This window comes from Siniperca chuatsi, linkage group LG5 (assembly GCF_020085105.1).
Source record: "Siniperca chuatsi isolate FFG_IHB_CAS linkage group LG5, ASM2008510v1, whole genome shotgun sequence".
Lineage (NCBI taxonomy): Eukaryota > Metazoa > Chordata > Actinopteri > Centrarchiformes > Sinipercidae > Siniperca > Siniperca chuatsi.
The window spans coordinates 27,028,783-27,050,996 of NC_058046.1; the positions used below are offsets into that span (position 1 = coordinate 27,028,783).

Consider the following 22,214-nt stretch of genomic DNA (forward strand, 5'->3'; position numbering starts at 1 on the left):
TGAATATTATACAGTAGAAACTAATTATTGTAATAGAAATCTGATTTTTCTAAACCAATTCCTTACTAAACCATTTAATATTTCTTTCCCACAATTCTCTAACTTTCTCCTTTTGTTTATTTTGTCACTTAGTCTAACCTCCTGAGGAGGTGTGTGATGCACCGATTCATCGGCCAATATCCACCTTGCTGACTGCCATCAGCCACCTCTAAAAAGGCTTTCGAAGCAGTTATTTTTCCAAAAAATAATCTTTTTCATGTGAAAGAAGGTTACATTAAAGGATGTTTTATACATTTGTATGATTTTCATAATTGGTGCATCCTTCGCTTTCGGTCTGGCTTGTTTCTGTGTCTGTGTATGTCTTAACAGCGAATCTCTAAAATGTAACTACTCTTAATGAAATTCGGTGGAAATTCCGGCCATGGGTCCAGGAAAAAATAATACATTTTATGGCTTCAGATGCTGCAGAATCAGGACAATTTTTAAAAGGATGTCTTAACGTTATCGGCTGAGATTATTTTCTCATGAGCGACTGCACTTTCTTTAATACCAAAAAAATGGCACATGTAACCTGTGATTGTCTATCACTGTGTATTTTGATGCAGATCTAGATCCAGATTTTCCATTAATAAAATACAAGATATAGAGGATTATGGAGCATTGGTAAAAGTATATTACCTGCTTTTCTTGTTCTATTTTTGTTCTTATACAGGTATTTTCTTTTCCTTTCTGTATTCTGACGGTGTAGTCCCTCATTCGTCCAGGAGTGTTCTATCGTAGAAAAGGTTTCAGTCGTAGTCATCTGGACACTGTTTTCAGAATCAAGACGTTTCGGCTCCCATCCGGAAGTCATTCTCAATTCTGTATTCTATCACTTCTACTGATCATCTGTAATGTTTAATCAGCTCTTTCATCTCAATGAAATCTAAACAAAATGTAACTTCTACATTGGCCACATTTGTGTTCAGCTGTGCACATGTACCAAAATGAAGATGCTTTATATAATTTAAGAAACTCAACATAGAGACGGGATGCGTAAGCAAGAAGTTGCCGCATTTAGATCCACAACCTCCAACTTGATAGAACATGAACTGAAATTCAGAGTCGCAATGGGGAAACTGAGTTTCAAAGGCTCAGATTTTAATAACAGCATACGCTTACTAACTAACACACACTCTGTTGAAAATCAGCTAAAGTATGCATGTGCCCTTTCTTTGTCAGGTTACAAAAACCCTATTCCTAATGGTCTGTGTCTTTTCTCTTTGCATGCATGCTTCTGTGCCTCTGTTGAGGGTATGCGGGCATGCGTGAGTGTGTGTGTATGATCATTTGTGTGTGTGTGTGTGTTGTTTCTATTCCCCATCTTGCCGCCCTTCCATTCTGTTCTGCTGGGCCTATTTTTCAATTTCGCCAATTTCTGCTCAGATAGCCACCAACCCGTGTACACACACAGACACAAACACACATACACCTCTATCTCCCCTAACCACTATCTCACAGAGTGAAACACAAGCACTATTAGACACACACTCTCACACAGACACATGTGCAACTGGGACACTGGAAAATGGAAAGAGAATTCCTGTAATATTACCTGGCTTTCACACTCCGGGACAGTTATAGGACACAGAGGCAGTCCTGTGTGTGTGTGTGTGTGTGTGTGTGTGTGTGTGTGTGTGTGTGTGTGGTCTTGTGCGGATGTATGATCCAGTGTGGGCCTGCCTGCATGTGGTATTGTGTAGATATTTCACAGAGGGAGCCAAAGAAGAAAGAATGTGTGATTCTTTGTGTGTCTGTGTATGAGAGAGAAAGAGAGATCCTCCACTAGGGAGTGAGGGAGAGAGGTTTTCTGTTTTAATACTGATAGTGTATTCAAAGCATTCTCGGATTCATTTTATTTCTCTATTTGGGGGTAATTATTCAGCCTCCTCAGCTACGGAATTACACCAAGTATATACTTTTCATAATATTATTTTATATGTTGTCAATTTAATATATGTACTGTATATATTTCATTTCTAACACTGTCAGTTGTAATCCTTAGGTCATTAACAATCTTTACATAAGTTGTTTCAGTGCTGTGTTGGGATCAGAAACCACTTACTGTAGCAAAGATTTCTGCTCTTTTAAGCCAACATCTTTTCAGGTTTCTCCGGTTTTATGTAAAAACAGAAATAAAAATCCTTTAGAATCATTTTTGTGCAACTATCAAGAACAGCTGCTTGTCTCTGGGAGTTGCCTTGGGATCATTCCTTTAAGTATTAGGAACGTTTGAGCAGTTTCATGTGTTTGGGTTTTTTTACCATTTAACTGCTTTTTGAATGTGTCCCTTCCAAACAGCTATTTGATAAGTCCCACTTTAGATTGTACACTTAACTTTGTTAACTGGGGCTCCATTCACAAGGGAAATTGATTAATGTTTTTTTCAGGAGAAGTTACAATAGTTTAGGTATACCGTCTAATAAAAACTCACCCGCAGACAGCATTACCAAAGAATCACAAGGCCAGTTCTATTTAAAATAACTTGTTCACTCAGGCATTCCAAGAAATCCACATTGTACGACTAAATTGTTTAGTGTTACAGCTGGATTAAAAACTGAAGTGTCTTTTCTTTGACTGAGAGTGGAACCCTGGGCAGAGATTATACACTAGATTACCTGGAGTGTAGAGTATAAAAATGGCATTTAATTACCAGATAATCTCATCCTCTATTCTCTCTTTCTCTCTCTGCGTCTCATTTATCTCCTTTCGTCCCAGACCTACGAGAGACAGTGAAGATGATGAGGATGATGAGAGGAAGGGCAAAGGCTGCACCCTACAGGTATTATTTGATGGGTTTGCCTATCACACTTCTAAAGAGAATTCTTTAATCCTTTTCTTCAATGTCATTATTCCTGAAAAACGGCGAGAGCTGTCCTACTACATACTGAGAATGAAATGTGACTTACTGTATGTGATGTTCGGCTTCAGCTGGTTCAAGATACAATTTTTTAGTTAACTCACAAGATAACACAGTGACATAAGAGCCCATTGTGCATTTACATAAGCATTAGAGTCTAATTTGACCTTTCTCTTGACTTTCAGTACCAGTACGCCTTGGTGCGGGTCCTCACCCATTTTGTTGCAGAACCCGCTGACCCAGGAGGAGAGATGGTCTACATGTTAGGTGCAGACTGGCAAGCTGATATCACCCATTTGGTCTTGGATCAGCTAAAGGTAGGAAAACACAAATACTCACACATACGCCAACATTTTGGGAGATATATATCATATATATCATTTGTTTTCCACGAGTTGGATGAGAAGATCAATACCCCTTTCATGTATGTGTATTAAGTATATAGATAGAGACAGAAGGTGATTAGCCTAGCTTAGCGTGAAGACTGGAAGCGGCGTGAAACAGCTGGCCAGGCTCTCTCAAAAATATGCCTACCTAATCAGCATATTATATATCATCTGTTTAATCTGTACATAAACATTCATGTAAAAATGAAAATGTGTGCTATTAGAGGGAGTTATATGTTCTACTAATTTCTTTACAAACAACAGTTTATTCTTTCCCCTAATACTTCTGTGCGGTGTCACTGCTGATTGCCTGGCAGCCCCACTGTGATGGCTCCGGGAAGTCACTGCACCTGGCTGTTGTTTCTCAATAAATGGTTACAGCTCATAAATACATGTTAAAAACACAAATTGCTGTTTTTACATTTCTGTTTGTGGATTTATCTATTACAGATTAAACATGCAAGATGCAATATGTTAAAAGGTCAGTTTTAGAGGGGCTGGTAGGTGGATTTTAAAACTTTGGACAGAGCCAAGCTAGCCATTTCCCCTGTATTTTCAGTGTTATCTCCCCACTCTGGGTCTAACTCTAGTGCACAAACACAAGATTGGTATTGATCTTCTCATCTAACTTTCAGGAAAAAGGCTTCATAGTTCACAAAATGTTTTTGCTTTAACTCTTTCCTGTTAGGACTGATGTTTGACTGTTGAATAATAGTTAAAACGTAGTTGTTGTACTAATCCAAAATGCCTCAAAGGTCAGTTATGAGCAAATTAATTAAACTTGTAGTAGTGGCTGAGAGTAGTGGCTGAGAGCAGTTTCTGTGCGCCACAGGTAGAAGATCCTCGCATTGCCAGACTGATAGATGGGCGAATTTTGGTTGGGCGGGACCTGGGGATCACCACTATACAGGTATGTACCCTCATCACTGTACAAGTGATCCAGTCTGTTCTCGTTCACATTACTTTCAACTATTTTAGTTGATATTATCGTCCCAAAACCACAAAACAACCCATTCTAACTGAAGCAGTGTATATACACCCTCTTATCCCAACCTGGGAATGAAAAATAAAATACAAAATGAAATAGCCCAAAACTTTGATTCAACTTTTAATGTAAAGTTTAGAAATTAACAACCTCTGGCATGACACATTTACTAGGTACAAAGCATCCCAGAATCAGTGTTTGAATTGCATTTTAAGGATAAAGAAAACACACTCTACATTGCCGTGTCACTTGGACAACAAATCTAAAGAAAGACAGTTGAAAATGTATGATTTTGTGAAGCGAAGTGGCGACTCACATTGCAGCCATAAGCACTCCTGTGATGTAAACATTATCCTCTCTTTCTTCCTCTCCTCTTCCTCTTTTGCAGTTATAAGCCTTGCCTGCTAACTCGTTACACAATTAGCCAATTAAATGTCGGATTTGGCCCTGACATCTCAGTGTGATGTTCAGCAATTACACACAGACACACACTTACATTGGCACACAGTGAACACACTCACACACTTGCTGAGTTCCAATAAGCCGGTCCATTGTGACTGAATGTGACAGTGGAGGACAGTCCTGTGGCTTACTGTCTTCCATTACTGGTATATTGTTATTTAGCAGTGCCAGCGCAAAACCACCAAAATATGTCAGTCGTAGTCAATTCAGTTGTTCTTATATTCCATATCCTATTATGTTACATCTCCATCTTTCATGTAACAATATATAAACTATATATTTTTATTCTAAGAGCAGTGCGTGTGTTCGAAGTGGGTTGACGGGAGGGGTGGGGGGTGGGGGGTTATCTGGGGGATTTTGGGGAACAGCTGAGTGTGTGTGTTTGCATCCAATCAGCTGGGGACCGCTGCATGCCTGCACGCATACACAGACACGCGCACAGATGCACGCATACATACAGCTGTGCTCTGTTTGGGCGCCAGGAGAGAGAATTTACCCAGCATTCCCAATGAGATGCCAGAGTCGACAGCCGTCTTTTGATAGTTTGACATTTCAATTTTACCCCCCAGCTCTGTCTCCCAGAGTCTCGCCTCTTCCGCGCCTCCCCATCTCTCTCTCCTTTCTCGCCCCCAGTCTCTCTTTCTCGCCCTCTTATTCTCTTTCTGTCTTGAAGAGCAATCCCAGAGCCGTCAATCATTGCATTTTGTTACCTCGCTGAGGGTGGGATTGAGTTTGACGCCCCGACACATTTGCTGAGAGATTTTCTTTGTACACCAATCAGATCTGCCTGTCCTCCTGTCGCCAGGCGGAGTAGTACACTACAACACGGGGCTCCTAATCTCTATCACTGTCTTGTCTGCTGCTCCCTCTCTCCATTCGAACCTCAATCTCTTTTGCGCTCCTTGTTTCTGCCCCCCTCACTTTCTGTGCTCCAATATTTGTCCTTGTCTCTCTCTTTCTCTGATACCTACTCCATTTATTTCTCTCTTGCTCACTCGCCGTCTCCCACTTACACTCTTCTCTCTTCTCTTTTCATTCAATCTCTTTTAGTTCTTTAGTTTTGGCCTTGTGCTTTGTTTATGCATAAGTTGTCTTAGTTGAATGCTGACACGTTAGAGCACAGCCGGGAGGCAGATGGGAACTGTGTGTTTGTGTGTGTGTGTGTGTTTCCACTACTTAGCATGTGTTGCATTGTGTCAGAGATGTGAAATAACAGCCGCAATGTTTCCAAACCATCATTTTCTTGACACAGACAATACTAGTATTGTCAGCTTTTACAGGTCATTGTCTGTTTGGATGTGTGTTTATGAGATGATAGATAACATCCTGTGTAGAGTGTAGACATAGCTCACTTGATCGGTCTGTGCGCATGCATGTGTTAGTTTTCTAACTTTAACAGATACTGCCAGTCTATGTGGCCCAAAGCACTGTGGTGTTAACCAGCTCTCACTGCCCCTCTGTCAACGTTAAACTCTTCACTGTCACGTTAAGACAATAATCACTGAGACAACAACAAAAGCTCTTTCATGCACCTCTCTCCTGTATTGTCTTCCAGAGTTTCCAATACTATACCTGTACTTCCTAATTCCTATGCTTGATGCAGCCTGATCCCCAAGATCGTGTTGCTTCTGTTATTATTTTGCAACATTTTAAGAAACAAGCTTTCATTCCATCAGCTGTCAAACAACCAGCTCGACAGTAATGTGAAGTCTTTTTGCTTGGATTTTGCAGCTGGTGAAAACAGAAAACACACACACACACACACTGTGTTGTTTAGGATTTTTCCCTGGAAAGACCTACCAGACACTTTGTGGTAGAGCAGGAAATATATAGCCCAGCTGCCATGGAGTGCAAATTTGTGATGAAAGCTTTTAGGAACTCACATTTGGATGAAATTGTTGTTGTGTATATGTAGACTCTTCTGCAGCTCTAATAACGTAGATTCATTTCAGGTTGCGAAAACCTCTTTCAAATTTAAACTTAATTGTAATTTGTACTGAAATGTCATTTTACAACTATTCACGTATTGTTTAATCTTTTGTTGCAGGTTCTGTCCCCGCTGTCTGACTCTATCCTGGCAGAGAAGACCGTGACCGTGTTGGATGACAAGGTAAAATAACATATTGCTTTATTTTATGTATTTGGGATGGAGGCCCCTTTTATTAGCATGCATTATGATTTTGTGTTCTTAAATCTCATGTTGGAGATCACTGGTTATACAAGGGCACAGTATTGAGCTTAATAGCCTGAAAATGAAAGCAAACAACATCAAAGTGCCTCACACAGCAAGTAAACAAGTGTTTATTAGGGTAGTCTCTGTGGACTTTGAATCCAAATTACTCATATGTATTGTATACTGAGCAATATAGAATCAGTATGGTATAACAAGACATTAAGAAAGTAGTCTTTATAGATTTATCCATTGTGGCTCATTTAAGACTTACTTTTATAACTAGCATGTTCAATGTCTTAAAATTGTCAGTAATAAATATTGTATGCCGTTCTATGCCTTAACTTTATTTTGCCACTGTACTATAATACTACTTCAGCTGCTTATTTTCCCACAGAGTTTATGAAAATTTCATCATACTTCCAAAGGAGCTGAATCTACCTCACCTTGAAAGTGATTTACTTTCAGTTCTATTTTTAACATCATACAAGAAAATCATCTTGCTGTACCAAACCTCGACTCTAAAACAACCATCCTTTTCGTGTCCTTTCTGGCCACTAAAAAGGGAGCCGACAAGTAAAAGTCTAACTTTTTCACTGGCTACTTCTGTGAGTGAGCTACAGTATTTCTTGTTTGTCTAGGTCACCATCACAGACCTGGGAGTCCAGCTAGTTGCATCTCTGTCCCTCAGTATGACAGCGAGTCCTGGAAATTACCAGGCAATACAGCTAACAACTACAGCTACAGACCTGCTACACGCACCTAAACAGGTAGGAGGTATTATAGGTACACAAACCCATTCACACACACTCACACACACACACATACACACAGATCAAAATATCTCCATCTCTGCAAGATAAGATATCCTCCCAGGGTTGTATCAGATTTTCAGAATGTTACTTGCTGTGCAGACACATGTACATAAACATACATAGACACCTCGCTGCCTTTAGGTTTGTACACACACACACACACACACACACACACACACACACACACACTGATGGACTTCATCTTAAGCTGTTCCCATCTCTACAGTAATACCCCCAAGGTTGTAATCATAGAAGTTAAACAGTAATTCTGTGCTGCGAACATCGTATCGCTGCTATCGCTCCCATAATCAGTTTCTAATTAGGGGTGCATAACTTCCAGGCTGTAGCACTACTTAGCTACAGTTTCAACCACCTTAAGGTCTACAGTAAAAAAAAAAGAAGAAAACCTCTATATTGTTAGCTAGAACTACATAAAGGCAGTTATTTTTTGATAACACTCAGTTGAAATCACAATTAAAACTACATTTGTCATATATGTGTCCAACAAAATGAAATTATGAATTAAAAGTTGAATAGCATTTTTTATAAATAAACTGTTTCTAATTCTCTTTTCTCTACTTTTGCTCCCATACACAGTACATAACCACACAATATCTATACAAAAACCCACTCCCACACACCCACATGCATACTATATTGCTAGACTACTATGTTACAAACTATTCTTGAATCTGTCATCACATTGCTATCTCAAGCTATTATCCCTCACACCCTCTTTTTCCCCCACCTTCCTTCTTCCTCTCTCTTTTCCTTTTTTTATTAAAAAATACCCCACATTATAATTTCTAACCCAGTGTTGATTGGACTAGATGCAAGTCATTATGATGAAAATACAGATTTGATATTGCATTTTATTCAGACTATTATTTCTGTCTGTTTTTATCTACATCTTTCACCGTTACCTGTGGAAAGATGACGCGACTATGGAGAGGGAAAGTAAGGAGGAGAAGAAAACAGAGTGAAAAGAAGTTTTTTAAAAAACAGAAGAGCAGAGGGAAAGGGGGACGGGATAAGGGAATGGAGGAGGCAAGGATAAATGACAATTTATAGATAGAGGGAGGGAAAGAGATAAAAAGTTGTTCCTCACATTGAAGCTTAATTATTTTTGTAGGGAGGTTTTTGCTGTGTTTTACCTGCACAATCTTTTCTGTGTTCTGATTAAAGAAAGCAAAGGCTTTTATCAAGGGAAATTAGTGAGGCAGGATTACTTAAAGACAAGCAGAGAAAAATACATTATCTGCTGAACTCTGTTTTTATTTATGGAATAGCTGCTGCTGGAAGAAGACTGTTGACAAAAAAAAACAATTTTCTTCCAAGTGTTTGTCCTCATTGTAATTGAAGAGATGGAGACCGGAGAAAGAGAAGTCTGTGTCTGTGCACAAAAAGAAATGGTTAGGTTTCAATTATCAGTGTTTACATGTGTGTGTGTGTGTGTGTGTGTGTGTGTGTGTGTGGGTGTGTGTGTGTGTGTGTGGTTGGATGGATGGGAGTGTAGATGTCTTTCTTTGTGTCTTGTTCCAAAAGTAACAACATTTATTTCCATTGTGTTGGAGACGCAAACAGCTGAATTATTCAAAGAACATATCACACCGTCAAGCTACCAAGGCCAACACCAATGAATATCTTTACGTTATCTACTCTTAGTAAAGCAGGTTTAAAAAATAAAGTGACAGGCCCATTAGTGCAGCAAGCTAACACTCTTAAAATCTATCAAGGAGGGATCTGTCCTTTCACCTAATTAATGTAAATATCCTTTAGGTTATTTTAGGTCCTAGACCTGTATGTAGTGCCACAAACTTAAACCTGCAAGCAAAGGAGCACCTTCAGCGGAAGACTCATCCCACCAAAAAGCACCACAGAGCGCCACAGGAAGTCATTCCTGCCTGTGGCCATCAAACTCTTTAACTCCTCCCTCTAAGGGTTAGTCTGTATGACCCTAGGTCACTAAACTGGACATTGATCATTACATCTCTGCCATACTTGAATAATTGTGCAATATTCTGTGTACTACTCCCATGCAATATTTAGTTTTCCTATGTTAGTTTTTCCTATTTATGGATATTGATATTATATACCTCCATTACTGCTGTGCAATATCTTAATAATCTCAATAAGCTACACTTAACTCGACAGTACATGCACCACTGCTTATTACTTATATTATTACATTGTATTATTATACTGTAGTATCATCATCAACCGGTAAACCCACTTGGTACCTCACACTTATTTTATCTTACGCTTATACCCACCTCGTACTTAATTTATTTTCTGACCTGTTTTTATAGTGTTTTTATAGTGTATTGTATTATATTTTTTGCTAGTACTTTCTCCTGTCTGCACTGACGTAAAGTGTGTATGTATATATATATATATATATATATATATATATATAAACACTGTTACACTTTTCTTTATTAGATGTATGTATGAGAATTGTAGCCATACTGTTTCTCATTGTCTTTCAGGAAGCAGCGATCAGTGCGTGGATCCAGTACAGTGACGGTTCAGTGACACCACTTGATGTCTATGATCCCAAGGACTTCCTCCTCTCGGCTGTGTCATTGGATGAGAGTGTCATCTCCATAACCAATCAGGTACTAGCTATTAGAAGTTTTCTTTATCTGACCAATGGTTTAAAGTTGTGTAAAGATGCGCAGAACAAAATCCATGGAAGTTTTACAGAAGTTACTGATAAATATTTGCAGGAAACACACACCAAATGTCTGTTTACCTTCACATTGTCTCTATTTTTTATTAGGAGCAACACTGGCCTATTGTAGTGGCAGAGGGCGACGGACAGGGAGCACTGGTTCGTGTAGAGATGGTCATCTCTGAGACCTGCCAGAAATCCAAAAGGAAAAGTGTGCTGGCATCTGGAGTTGGCAATGTGATAGTGAAGTTTGGAGCAAAGAGCGAGGAAAAAGTTGTGATCGGAAGAGGTGGACAGGAAGGCGGAGGAGTGATGGACAACAGCACCAGAGAGCAACAAACAAAGAATGGAGGAGAGTGGAAGTCCAACAGTGCCGCACTTGATCGAGAGGAAGGAGCCATGAGGAAGGTGGGAGGGAACAATGAATGGATTTTAATAAGTGCAGTGCTGTTTTTTGTTCAGTGCATCAGTAAAAGAAGTAATTCGCAACACCATTAAACATTGGCTGTATTCTTACGTAACTCAATGGGAAGAGAATGACCTGAACACTGCCTGGCCAACTTTAGCTAGTAATAATACAGATGGAAATATTCAACTTTTTACTCCGCAACATTGGCATTTTGGTCAAAGCACATTATAAATACCCACTTTAAATCTAAATTGATTTAACGATTTAGCCTAAATATGTGTATTAATGAAAATCAATGTCCACTGTAAAAGTTAGTACTGTTAACATGAGCATGGATAAAGAAACTGAGAATTTTCATTATCTATGTCTTCTTTTCCATCAATCAGGTTAGCACAACAACCAAGAGCACAGTAACCCATCGTGCTTCAGGTGGTAAAGCTGCCAATGGAGGCAGCAGCAGCAGCCGAGGTGGAGGCCCCAGCCAAGCAGGGGACTACAGTAGCTACCCAGCACAAGTGGAGGTACCAGGCACTGGGGATAGTGAGCTGACCCAGACCACTAGAGGACTGTCGGACCTGGAGATTGGAATGTATGCCCTTTTGGGTGTATTCTGTCTGGCAATACTGGTCTTCCTCATCAACTGTGTGAGCTTTGCTTTCAGGTAAAACATTGTGATAATTGAGGACTCTATTATTTGACAGAAACTCAGCAATAAAAGTGTGTTGGTAGGTTAAACCGTAAGGCGTCTGTGTGGATCACCATGTGAACCTGAAAGGCCTAGACACTTAGCACCTGGCATTGACGGACAATGTGTTTATTGGCTACATTTGGTTCATCCATTGTTGTTTGCTTGCTAGCTCAAAATTAATTGTGGATTTCATTACTCTGATTTGAATTTGATTGTTCAGTCTGTTTGTTCAGTAGTTTTGTTCCAATTATATATTGCATGCAGCTATTACCAAATAAGGACAATTTTATACAACCTAAGGTTTACTTCTGCTCAACTCAATTTTTATGCTTAAATTGTTTCTTGAAAAATAATTTAATCACTTATATGGGCAATATGTAAGATTTGGCCAGAAATTTATTTTAAAACATTCAAATTCCGGCCCGTCCTGTGTTGTAATACCACTTGTGTCTCGAGGGGTGATAACTAGTCCGATAGTATAGCTCAGGTAGTTCTAGTTGGGAGATGTGTGCCAGCGGCAACTACACAAGCTCTCTTTGCTTTTTTTAGTCTAATAAATAAACAAATTAAACTCACAAAATGTCAAAGGAAATATTCTTACACCTATTTTCCTTATCAAACTGAAAAAAACAACACCTTCTGAATTCACGTTTCTCACTTTCACTGAACTAGTACATCGTAAAACATACTTGTTTTGTTGGGGAAACCAATAGGGTGATAAAGGTCAAGATAAGTAAACATGAAGTGCAATTAGTGGTGTTAAGGTGCTATTCAGACACTTGACTGGACATAAGCATGAGAGTCAAGAGGTCTGAGGTGTAGAGATAGTAAACTCTAGCAAACTTGTTAATTAAGTTAATTAAATTAAATTATACTCAAAAATAAATTGTAGGGTCCCTGACCAATACAAAACAGTTAAGGAACAAGGAAATACCCAAAATAATAATGTAAACAATCTTATAAATATCAATTGACCTCTAACACATGGAATAATTTGAGATTTGTTTTAAAATGTCAACTATGCACATAGCACAAAAACACACACTGGACACTGAACATGAACAAATGCACACTACCAGTCAAGTTTGACTACATCTGCTTGATACCTGGTTATTCATTGTCCATTTAAAGCCTGTGGAGATGGTGTTGGTGGTTGCATTCTGGATGGTAATGAATTTGAAAAACCGCTATTGGATGTTACTGCTGGCATCAATGTAGCTTAGCACAAGCACCAGCTGGCAGTGGGTGGAAATGTCAGTCGTCTCATCAGCTTGAATGGCGATAAAATTAACGCTCTTTACTTCCTCCAGAATGTAATCCTTTAGCACTGACAGAATGTAGTCCAACAGCTCATTTTGTACCATCTTTGATGTGCCTTTAAAAACGGCAACGTTAAGTTAACTTAGCTGTCTTAGGTGCTCCTACTGCACACTGTCTAGGGAGGCAACAAAATCCACCAATCCCCTGAAAATGCCAGGATTGTCTGAGCAGTCATTCTTGTCATGCCCACGCAAGGCCAACTCAAAAGTTGCTTCACTTTCTCGCTAACCTGCTGTCTGATTGCGAGGTCAGGTTGAACTGGGCCCAGCTCTTTCACCTGTAGTTTCTGTAGAGTTAGGGTTGGGTCTTGGAGGAGTAAGTTAGTGATTGCGCTCACCATTGTCATGTAGTTAAAATGGCGCCTGTAGAGGTCCTGATCATAGACTGTATAAAAGAATGCCCTGACCTACTAGCAGTGGCTTGCTTAGGGCAATAAAATAAGCACCCTTTTCGGATTAGATTTGAGGACGCTGATTGGCTGAATTTTATGTCATGAGTTCATATCTTTGGCTAAACTGATACTCAGACCCCCCCTCCTGTGGACAATTTCTCCATTGCCCCAGAGCTGCTGAGACATGCAGACAGGTGGAGGGGACGTGTAGGAAACTCATATATGTTTGCAGATGATCTTCTATTATATTTCACACATATTACTGGGTGCATTCCATATTTCAAACACATAAATAGTGACAATTTGTTTAATTTATTATTATTATTATTACTAGTAATAATGGGTTTTTTGTGGCTGAGGCTCAAGGAGGCCAGCTGCCACTGCATTCATCCTAATAATAAAATGACAGGATGCCTTTTTTAACTTTCACTTGGGAGAGTAGACGCCCCTTAGACATCTGCTAGTCTATTTTAAGTTTTCTTTTCACCTTTTAACAATATTTTGCTAGAAGAGTATGATAAAATTGGACTTTTTCAATATTGTACGTCAATGGTGGACTAATTATCATCCTTCCTCTGCAGATACCGTCACAAGCAGGTTCCCGTGCTGGAAGCAGGAGGAAACATGAACCATGCCCATGACTGGGTGTGGCTTGGCAATGAGGCTGACCTTTTAGCTGACCACTCTGACCAATGCCAGGGTGGGCTGCCTGATGAATGCACCACCATCATTGACCGGAATGAAGGAGGATACGAGGAGAACAAGTACCTGCTAAATGGGGCTGGTAACACCTTGGTGATGGGCGTGGGCACGGGCATGGGCACCATTAGTGGGAGTGGTGGCACAGGTGGACACCGGGGCGTCACCCACGGACAAACCCTGCCCAGATCTATTCCAGAACCGCATCAGTGCCTTTCAGCAATCACTACTGGTGGCAAGAATGCCACTGGCCAAGCGGAGCATCTGAATAATTCCCCCCGAGCCACGGCAGTGGCAGCCGCCAAGCGTAAACGCGTCCAGTTCACGTCTTTTGCCACTGTTCTGCCCAATGATAATTCGGGTGGGGGTGGCCCATACACCAACTCTTCAGTCCTGGTGACCAATGGGAGCGAGGATGACATCAAGTGGGTGTGCCAGGATATGGACCTGGGTCAGTCTGAAATCAGAACCTACATGGAGAGGCTACAAGACAATCTGTGACTGATGGGAAAGAGACTGAGAAATGGAGGGGCAGAGGATGAGTCCAGGAGGGGGAGGATGGACAATGAGTACAATTCACCTGTAATGCCTTTGCAATGGATGAAGGGAGGGAGAATGGAAGGGATATGAGAACAGTAAAGAGAACACAAAGTGTGGCGAAGAGTTTATACAATTATTGAACAGACAGTGTAGGGGATGCTTACATTTAGCTCCCCTTAGGCTATGGAAAGCATCCTGTCATCACTAGCTCACACTGAAATCAATGGTAGCAAACAATAAATAACATTATTATAATTTGTTTTATATTATTTATTGTGAAAATATTAGTGTAAAAATCAATATTAAAGTCACTATTGGTTATGAATGTTTATTTTCAGAATACCAGTAAACCTTTGTGCTATACAGTAAATTCAGGGTATGTTATTGGACAGACATTAAGCCACTATACATTTTTTAAACGAGGATGGCAAGAACATAATTTCCGAAGTATTTTTTACTGATATGGTATATTGCCAGCATTGGCTGTTGATTATTGATAGATCTAGTTTTAATATACAAACCTGTCATTTACCTGCCAAGTTTGCTGAATGGTTAAATAATGAATCACTGATTATGATTACTGAAGAATAGGTGTGCATTAAAGATACGATCTGTTTGTTTTTGTTCTATCATGTGACCCAGCTGTTTTTGGAATTGCTCACAAGTACAATGTAACATGTAATATATCTCCCAAGTACTCAACTATAAATTTAGGCACCAGTGGGAGTTGCCATTCAGCACGGAACATGGGCGATCTTGCTCTTTCCTCAAACAACAGAATGTGTCAAGAGTTGAAAAATGATATGTCATACAAAAGACTGTTTCTCCCTTGGATCCAAGACAGAGGCATTTAAACTTGCACAATTACAAACAGGAAGGGACATTAGCCATATTTGAGGCTTACCTCCTGTTTCCTGAAACCTTCCAGCCAATGACAGTTTTCTCCCTGTATTCAGAACCATCCTGTCATCCCCTGGCCCCTCTCCTTGTCTGTGATCAGACAGCAGTAGAAACTTTATGAACTAAAGTACACAGTGAAATACTGTGAAATATACTGTCTGTAAACTAAAGGGGGACTGACTGACTTGTCTCATATAAAAAGGAGGCTGCTTGGGCTTTGCAAAACCTGAATGAACACTTAACAACGAGGATTATTCCAAACCATGTAGGCAACAAGACAGACCAGAATACCTACAGTGTTATACATGGAGCTAACAGGATATATTGAATGAAATTACAATATAAATGAAAATGGAGTGAAACTCTTGAATCTCACAAATAGATATGGGTTCATGAAACATGTTTGTTCTTTCTGAACATGATTATATATTTTTTCTTTCCTTTTGTTTATCCTTTTTGATAAATAGAATGTTTTTATTATGTTTTTCCTTGTTACGTTTTTTCCTAATTTGGGAAGATATTAATTGTAGCTTGGGTTCATGAAACATGTTTGTTCTTGCTGAACATGATTATATATTTTTTCGTTCCTTTTGTTTATCCTTTTTGATAAATAGAATGGTTTTATTATGTTTTCCTCGCTACGTTTTTTTCTTAATTTGGGAAGATATTAACTGTGTCTTTTTATTTCAAAGATTTATTAAGATTTTAAGGATATATGATTCTTTTTTTCTCCTAGAGATCTATTTATTTAAATTAACATTTGAGAGGGTGAGGAAGGAAAGAAAGGCCAAGGGCAAAGGTTGAAAACAATAGACTTGATGGTGAATGAGAGCACACAAGAGAACAAGTGAAAGGAAGGACACAGAACAGGCAGAGATTGCCTCACCTTCGTTAAGCTCAGGTGACGAGTCATGAAGAACCGACAATAAAAAAGGAGAAGTGTAAGATTGTTAAGATTGCAATATTTATTTATAAATGTGTTACTGTTTCAGAGTACACTGTATGTTGTAGATAAATAAACATGCTTCAAAGTGCTTGTGAATAAGACTGCAGGTCACTAGCCAACAACATGGTGATATTTTGTACATTTTACAGTGCAAATATGCTACACAATACTATCTGCCACCACAATGTGAAAGTGATCTTATTGGTTCTTTTTCTAAAGATGTTCCTGTCTTTGTTTAAAGTATTGAGTTCTTGTCTTTGTACAGGGTAGGAATCAGTTCACCTCCATAATGAGATATAAAAATGGAGGCAATCCACTGTGCATCACACTCAAAATTGCTTGAGGTTGATAAGTCCAAGAGATCCACTTCAGAAAGAAAACCAAACCAAATGTTAGGATGTTGGACTAGTCCAAAAGAAAACAAAGGCAGAATCTGAATTACTACAGATATAAACACATCTATTTTCAATCATTTGTTAAACAAGATACATAATAAAAATGCACATGAAATCACAATGGCCAAATCATCTTTTCTGACACAGAATGAACATAGGATTGAAAGGACAGAGAGCTCGGGTAGACACAGATAAGAGACCTGAGCTGACTCCAAATGGGGGAACTAAATGGGCTGTACAGCCTCCACCAAAGCAATAGATATTTTGACTGATGATGGCAACTATATGTATGATCTGGACTCATACACATTACAGTATCTCGCCTACTCTAACGTAGCTACAAGACTGCTGTGATTGAAAGGATTAGTCGAAGAGGTACGAGTTTGATAGTCGCTTAAGGTAGAAGTGTAGCAATGCTCTCAGATGAAAAACCTTTTGACTCTTAACATGCTAGAACTGTGAGTTTAATCATACTTTATAGCCTGTGACACCCATTCTACTTGTTGTATCATTTTAAAACTGTATGGATATCAACTGAAAAAAAAATACCAGGCTATTTTGAGAGATTATTTTGGGGCATTTCAGCTTTTATTTGATATCAGAGAAAGACAAATGTACTGTATGTAGCCATTGTGGAAGGACCCACAATTTACTGATCTCTTACTAAACTACTGCTGAACTTTGGCACAGTTCCCAAGAGGAATTGATTTAAAAGCATAAAGGTTTGGCTTCATTATCATATTTGCAGCTGTCAGAGGTTACACAGAATAGCCAGGATAGTAATTGGTTGCAAATAGAGAGTAGAGTTTTGTTTTAATTCATGCTAATTTGGTTCAACTGTAGGTGCAGAAACAAGAGCACAGTTGTTTTTTTTGTGTGTGTTTTTTCCCACACCTTCCTCTGAGGCTGTTTCTCTGGTATACATGGAAAAGGATGCCTCTCATATCTTCTGGCAGTCTGTCTCCTAAAGAATTATGTTCATATTTAACCAATTTGCAATAGCAACTATTAGCCAACGCAGGTAGTACTGTGATGTGATATAGTGCAAGTAGATGTAATGGTGTGGCAGTAAGGGCGGTGATTGGGCATACAATGTGTTCAGCTCATTCTAACAGCGTTGACTTTTTGCAGTATTCAGTTCTGCACAGGAACATTGCATTTCCTCCAAAACTTTTTTAACTAATGCAAAACAGTTTCATATGAACACAAGTCTGACATAAAAAGGTTTTGAGACAGATCTGGATGACTTTGGACTGGAGGATTCAGTTGTTCTATATGCTGACACTCAGCCTTGTTATACACACTTGTTAGGCTTTGTGTCTACAGAGGGTCTGCATATATGGTGCTGCCTTATTTTTCTGAGAGAAAACAAGGAGGATGGTTTTACATTATTAGCCACTATAGACGTCCCCTCTCACACCCTGTCTTGCAATAACACTCGAGTAAAGTCAATATACACATCAGTTCTGCATACGATAACATGCATCTCGCAACCAACTTGTTTTCAGACTAATGTAAGTAATTTCTAATTGTGGAAATGTTTTTCTAAACAGTTCCTCTTAGATGAAGCCAATGCACAGCAGTAGTTCAGCCAGCAAGCGAGCAGTAAAAAATGGGACCTCTACAGTGGCTACATCTGACTGTGCTGAAGAAATCCGAACGCTAAAAACAAATATTCTACATATTCTCTTAAGCAAAAGAGCTGCGTTCAGTTGCTATGTAGTAACACTGAGAGGTAAACACGGGCCGCAGTTGAATGTGCTACAGGTAGAAGCCTAAGGGTTTTTTTGTTTCATTTGTTTTTGTTTTTGCTATTGTCATTGTTTAAACATGGTTCATGGAGGCCAATAAAGACCCATAACCAAACACTGACAGTCTGCTTTTTTTGTCTTATAAGACTCTTTTATTGTGTAATTCATTTGTGATGAAATGTCAGTCAAAAAATAAATAGGATGCACAGAGATTATTTCACTTGCTTCTGTAAGATTGTGTAAAATGTAGGGAAATGCAACTTTGAAAAATGGAATTGTTTGTATTTGAAAAGGCAATTCTTAGAGCCTGTTTTGCCATAAAAGGGGGAAAAAAAGAAATAGTTTGACTCCTACAACTTTTGAATGACCGAAAGCTTTGTAGTACTGTTAAGGGAACTTTTTCCAAACATGTACTTGGTATCTTCATGTGGAAATGATTTATCCAATTTGCACAGAAAAGGCTATTTTAGTAATGCTAAGTCTGCCTGATAGTTGAAAATACTGGACTGGTTGGTAGCTTTTGATCACTTGTACTTTAGACAATAAGTAATAATAATAAATATTTCTAGTGGTATTTTTGTAAAAACACCTATGATCAACAGTGAACTTTAATAGGCAACTGTGTCATGGAGGGCTACAAGACAACAGCAACCGATTTCACTGATTAGCCCTCCTTCAATCATGTCAGTCACTAATGAAATCCACTGGTGGCATCTTTGGGATTGTTTGAAATGAGCCAGGCCTGAGCAGAACCAATCAGCACTGATCACTGTCTGGCTTAGAACAATGCCTGCTGGTTAGGAATTGTGTCCAACTTAAACTGATGTCAAGGAATCAAGGCAACCAGGCAATGCAATTACTCTCCATCTCTATCAGCTACATGCATGATGGGAAATGATTTGCACATGATAAAGTTTCGAGTGATTTGGCTTATAAATTCACCAACTGCTACGATATTCTCCGTTTTAGTTTTTTGGCTCACAAAGCAGACATGGGTTGGACGGTCACATTTTACAAACGAAGTGATTACCTCTGGGGACCACTGATCCTCTGTGATCCCTTGTTAATTTTGTCTGCTCACTAATCGCCAGATTCCTGTGAGCTGCTTCTTGGAGGCCCAGTGGAAGTCTTGATGATGGAGAGGCATTAACATCAAAAGTTAATTAAGATAATGCTTTGTAGCCCACCGGATTACCACGAATAAGTATGAAATTAGATATCCATGATAAAGTTTACATTTGATCTTAAGTGCCTCCACCACCCTGTGGCATATGCACAACGTTTGCAAAGAAAAGCTGTATTATGAAGAAAGGAGGAGCAGTGGGGATGATATGTTTTCCTTGGATGGGCACAATCATCATCTGTAATGACATGCATTACAGTTGTGGTCAGTCAATAACCTCCTGAAACACTGTCATCAACTTGGTCAGTTCTACACAAATGATGTGGAAAATGCAATAGGCTGTGACTGCTGTGCTGATATTCTTGAAGTCTTTTAGGCATAAACGTTGGAGCCTCCTGAACATGAAGACATGATAAGGTCAAAGCTTGAGTGCAGGAATGTGGCTGTATATTTAAAACCCGGAGGCATATGAAAAGGCTGTCCTGTTGGTGAGAAAATATGTGACAAGTGGGTTTTGACATGGAAGCACAATTTATGCTCATGTGCAAAAAAACTGTATATTTGGTGATGCTAAATCTGTCAGATAGGCCTGAGTCCACAGTTTGTCAGCAGGACCTTGTCTGCTCATAAAAAAATTGTTCAAATGTTGTCAAATGATCCCAAATAGCATCATCCATCCATCCATTTTCTACCGCTTGGTCCCGTTAGGGGTCGCGGGTGACTGGAGCCTATCCCAGTGACTTTGGGCCTTAGGCAGGGTACACCCTGGACAGTGGCCAACTCGTCGCAGGGCTAACACAGACACAGACAAGGACAGACAACCATTCACTCTCACATTCATTCAATACGGGCAATTTAGAGTTATCAATTAACCTACACATGCATGTCTTTGGACGGTGGGAGGAAGCCGGAGAACCCGGAGAGAACCCACGGTAACACGGGGAGGACATGCAGACTCCACCCAGAGAGATTGTGTGATGTTGGTCTGGTCCGGGAATCGAACCCACGAACCCACGATCTCCTTATTGGGAGGCAGGAGCTTTAGCCGCTCTGCCACCGTGCACCCCCCAAATAGCATGTGAGGGATTATTACAATACATACAAATGTAAGTGATTTAAATGTTTGAATATATTTTTAATCTGGTTATGTTGTTTAAAGTCATGTAAACACTTTTTTCGACCATGATCCATTATCACTCCCTTGCATTGTTACCAACTTCAACTTCATTTAAAGTACACAAAGAGTTTCTGCACACTTATAAGATAAAAACATACTGAGACATTGCACCATGGTGGTTGTGGAGGTTATGGGACGGGGTCACTGGCACTTTGGTAAAAAGATAAGATTTAGTAATTTCCTTTATCAAATAACACAACGACAGACAGACGTTAGACAGAATTTTCTCAAATGAGTGAAACAGCGCCCCCTCTCGGTTGTTACTGCTGGTGAACTAGCATGTGTGGTCAAAGATGGACTAGCTTTCCAGTTAAACCTACCGAGGGAGGGAAAGCCAGGTGAAGTTAATTAAAAAAAAAAAATGGAAGTATCACGTTACAATTACTGTGAAAGTGTGAATGGACACGTTGCTGGAAAAGAAATTATGGAGAATTCTGAAGCCAGGCTTAACGTTGCTCTGGCCTCGCAACAAGCAACAGAAAGTTAACAACAGGTCATGTAAGATGAAAACCTGGAGTGTTAGCTTGTTTTTCAGTGCTGCTAACTGAGATGATGGCGAGAGAAGGAGAGTTCTTTGAACTAAAAAAAAAACCGAAATGACCATCACAACAAGTGCAGTGGGACTTAATAATATTACATGGATATGGACACTTCATCTGGACTGGACTGGACTGGACTTCTAAACGTGAGTCAGATAACTTAGACAAACTGTCTGTCTCTTTGCTCGCTGTTTTATCCCGATGGTTAAATGTCTGTCCTTGGTTGTGTATTTAAGTCTCTGCTGTGTGGGCGACTTATGGAGGCTATATTATACACTGGACCTTGTTTTCACTCATGCTGTTGTGTTATTGCCACTAACGTTACAGGGACGAGCCCGCCGAGGCTTCGAACAATGTGACGTTTCCCCAGTTTTGCATTTATTGGTTGCTGAGCCACCAGTTGATTTAGTGTGTGTGTGTGTGTGTGTGTGTGTGTTGTGAATAAGCCTGTGCAGAAGGTCTGCTAGTTGGTTGTGAGATTTTCTTCATCCTTGTTGTGTGTTGTATTTGATATATGCCTATGCAGTCATGAGTGATGTGATGTTTTAATGTTCAGTCTTGTTAGCATTATACTTTGTAATGCTGTATATGTTTAAAAATGCATTAGAAAGTTGAAGTTGTGTAAGTCATGTACAGTGGAAAGTAACTAAATACATTTACTCAAATACTGTAGTGCAATTCTGAGGTACTTGTACTTTACTTGAGTATTTCCATTTTCTGCTACTTTATACTTGTAATCCTCTACATTTCAGAGGGAAATGTGGTACTTTTTTACTCCACTACATTTATTTGATACCTTTAGTCACAAGTTACGTTACATATTAAGATTAATAATACAAAATATAATCAACAAATAAATTATGATGTAAAATTATAATTTAAGATAGAACTTTATTGATCCCTGGGGAAATTCACAAGCTACGCAGCAAATTACGTATATAAAGT

General features: G+C 39.3%; 1 protein-coding gene and 1 long non-coding RNA gene across 5 annotated transcripts in view; both read left to right on the forward strand.

Annotated features, from left to right (window-relative positions):
- The window catches only part of si:dkey-215k6.1 (transmembrane protein 132D), a 274,706-nt gene extending 256,161 nt beyond the window's left edge, over positions 1-18,545 (forward strand). For all 4 annotated transcript variants that reach the window (XM_044195290.1, XM_044195291.1, XM_044195292.1 and 1 more), the window contains 9 exons: positions 2,758-2,821; positions 3,085-3,216; positions 4,118-4,195; positions 6,780-6,842; positions 7,544-7,672; positions 10,207-10,335; positions 10,500-10,799; positions 11,187-11,461; positions 13,781-18,545. In XM_044195290.1, coding sequence (XP_044051225.1) covers positions 2,758-2,821; positions 3,085-3,216; positions 4,118-4,195; positions 6,780-6,842; positions 7,544-7,672; positions 10,207-10,335; positions 10,500-10,799; positions 11,187-11,461; positions 13,781-14,399 — 1,789 coding nt within the window. In that variant the 3' untranslated portion in view covers positions 14,400-18,545. The remainder of the gene's footprint in view (positions 1-2,757; positions 2,822-3,084; positions 3,217-4,117; positions 4,196-6,779; positions 6,843-7,543; positions 7,673-10,206; positions 10,336-10,499; positions 10,800-11,186; positions 11,462-13,780) is intronic.
- A 2,459-nt stretch (positions 18,546-21,004) lies between these two features.
- LOC122875830 overlaps positions 21,005-22,214 on the forward strand; it is a 75,213-nt gene continuing 74,003 nt past the window's right edge. Inside the window, exon 1 of the long non-coding RNA XR_006377921.1 lies at positions 21,005-21,415. This is a non-coding gene — a long non-coding RNA (uncharacterized LOC122875830). The remainder of the gene's footprint in view (positions 21,416-22,214) is intronic.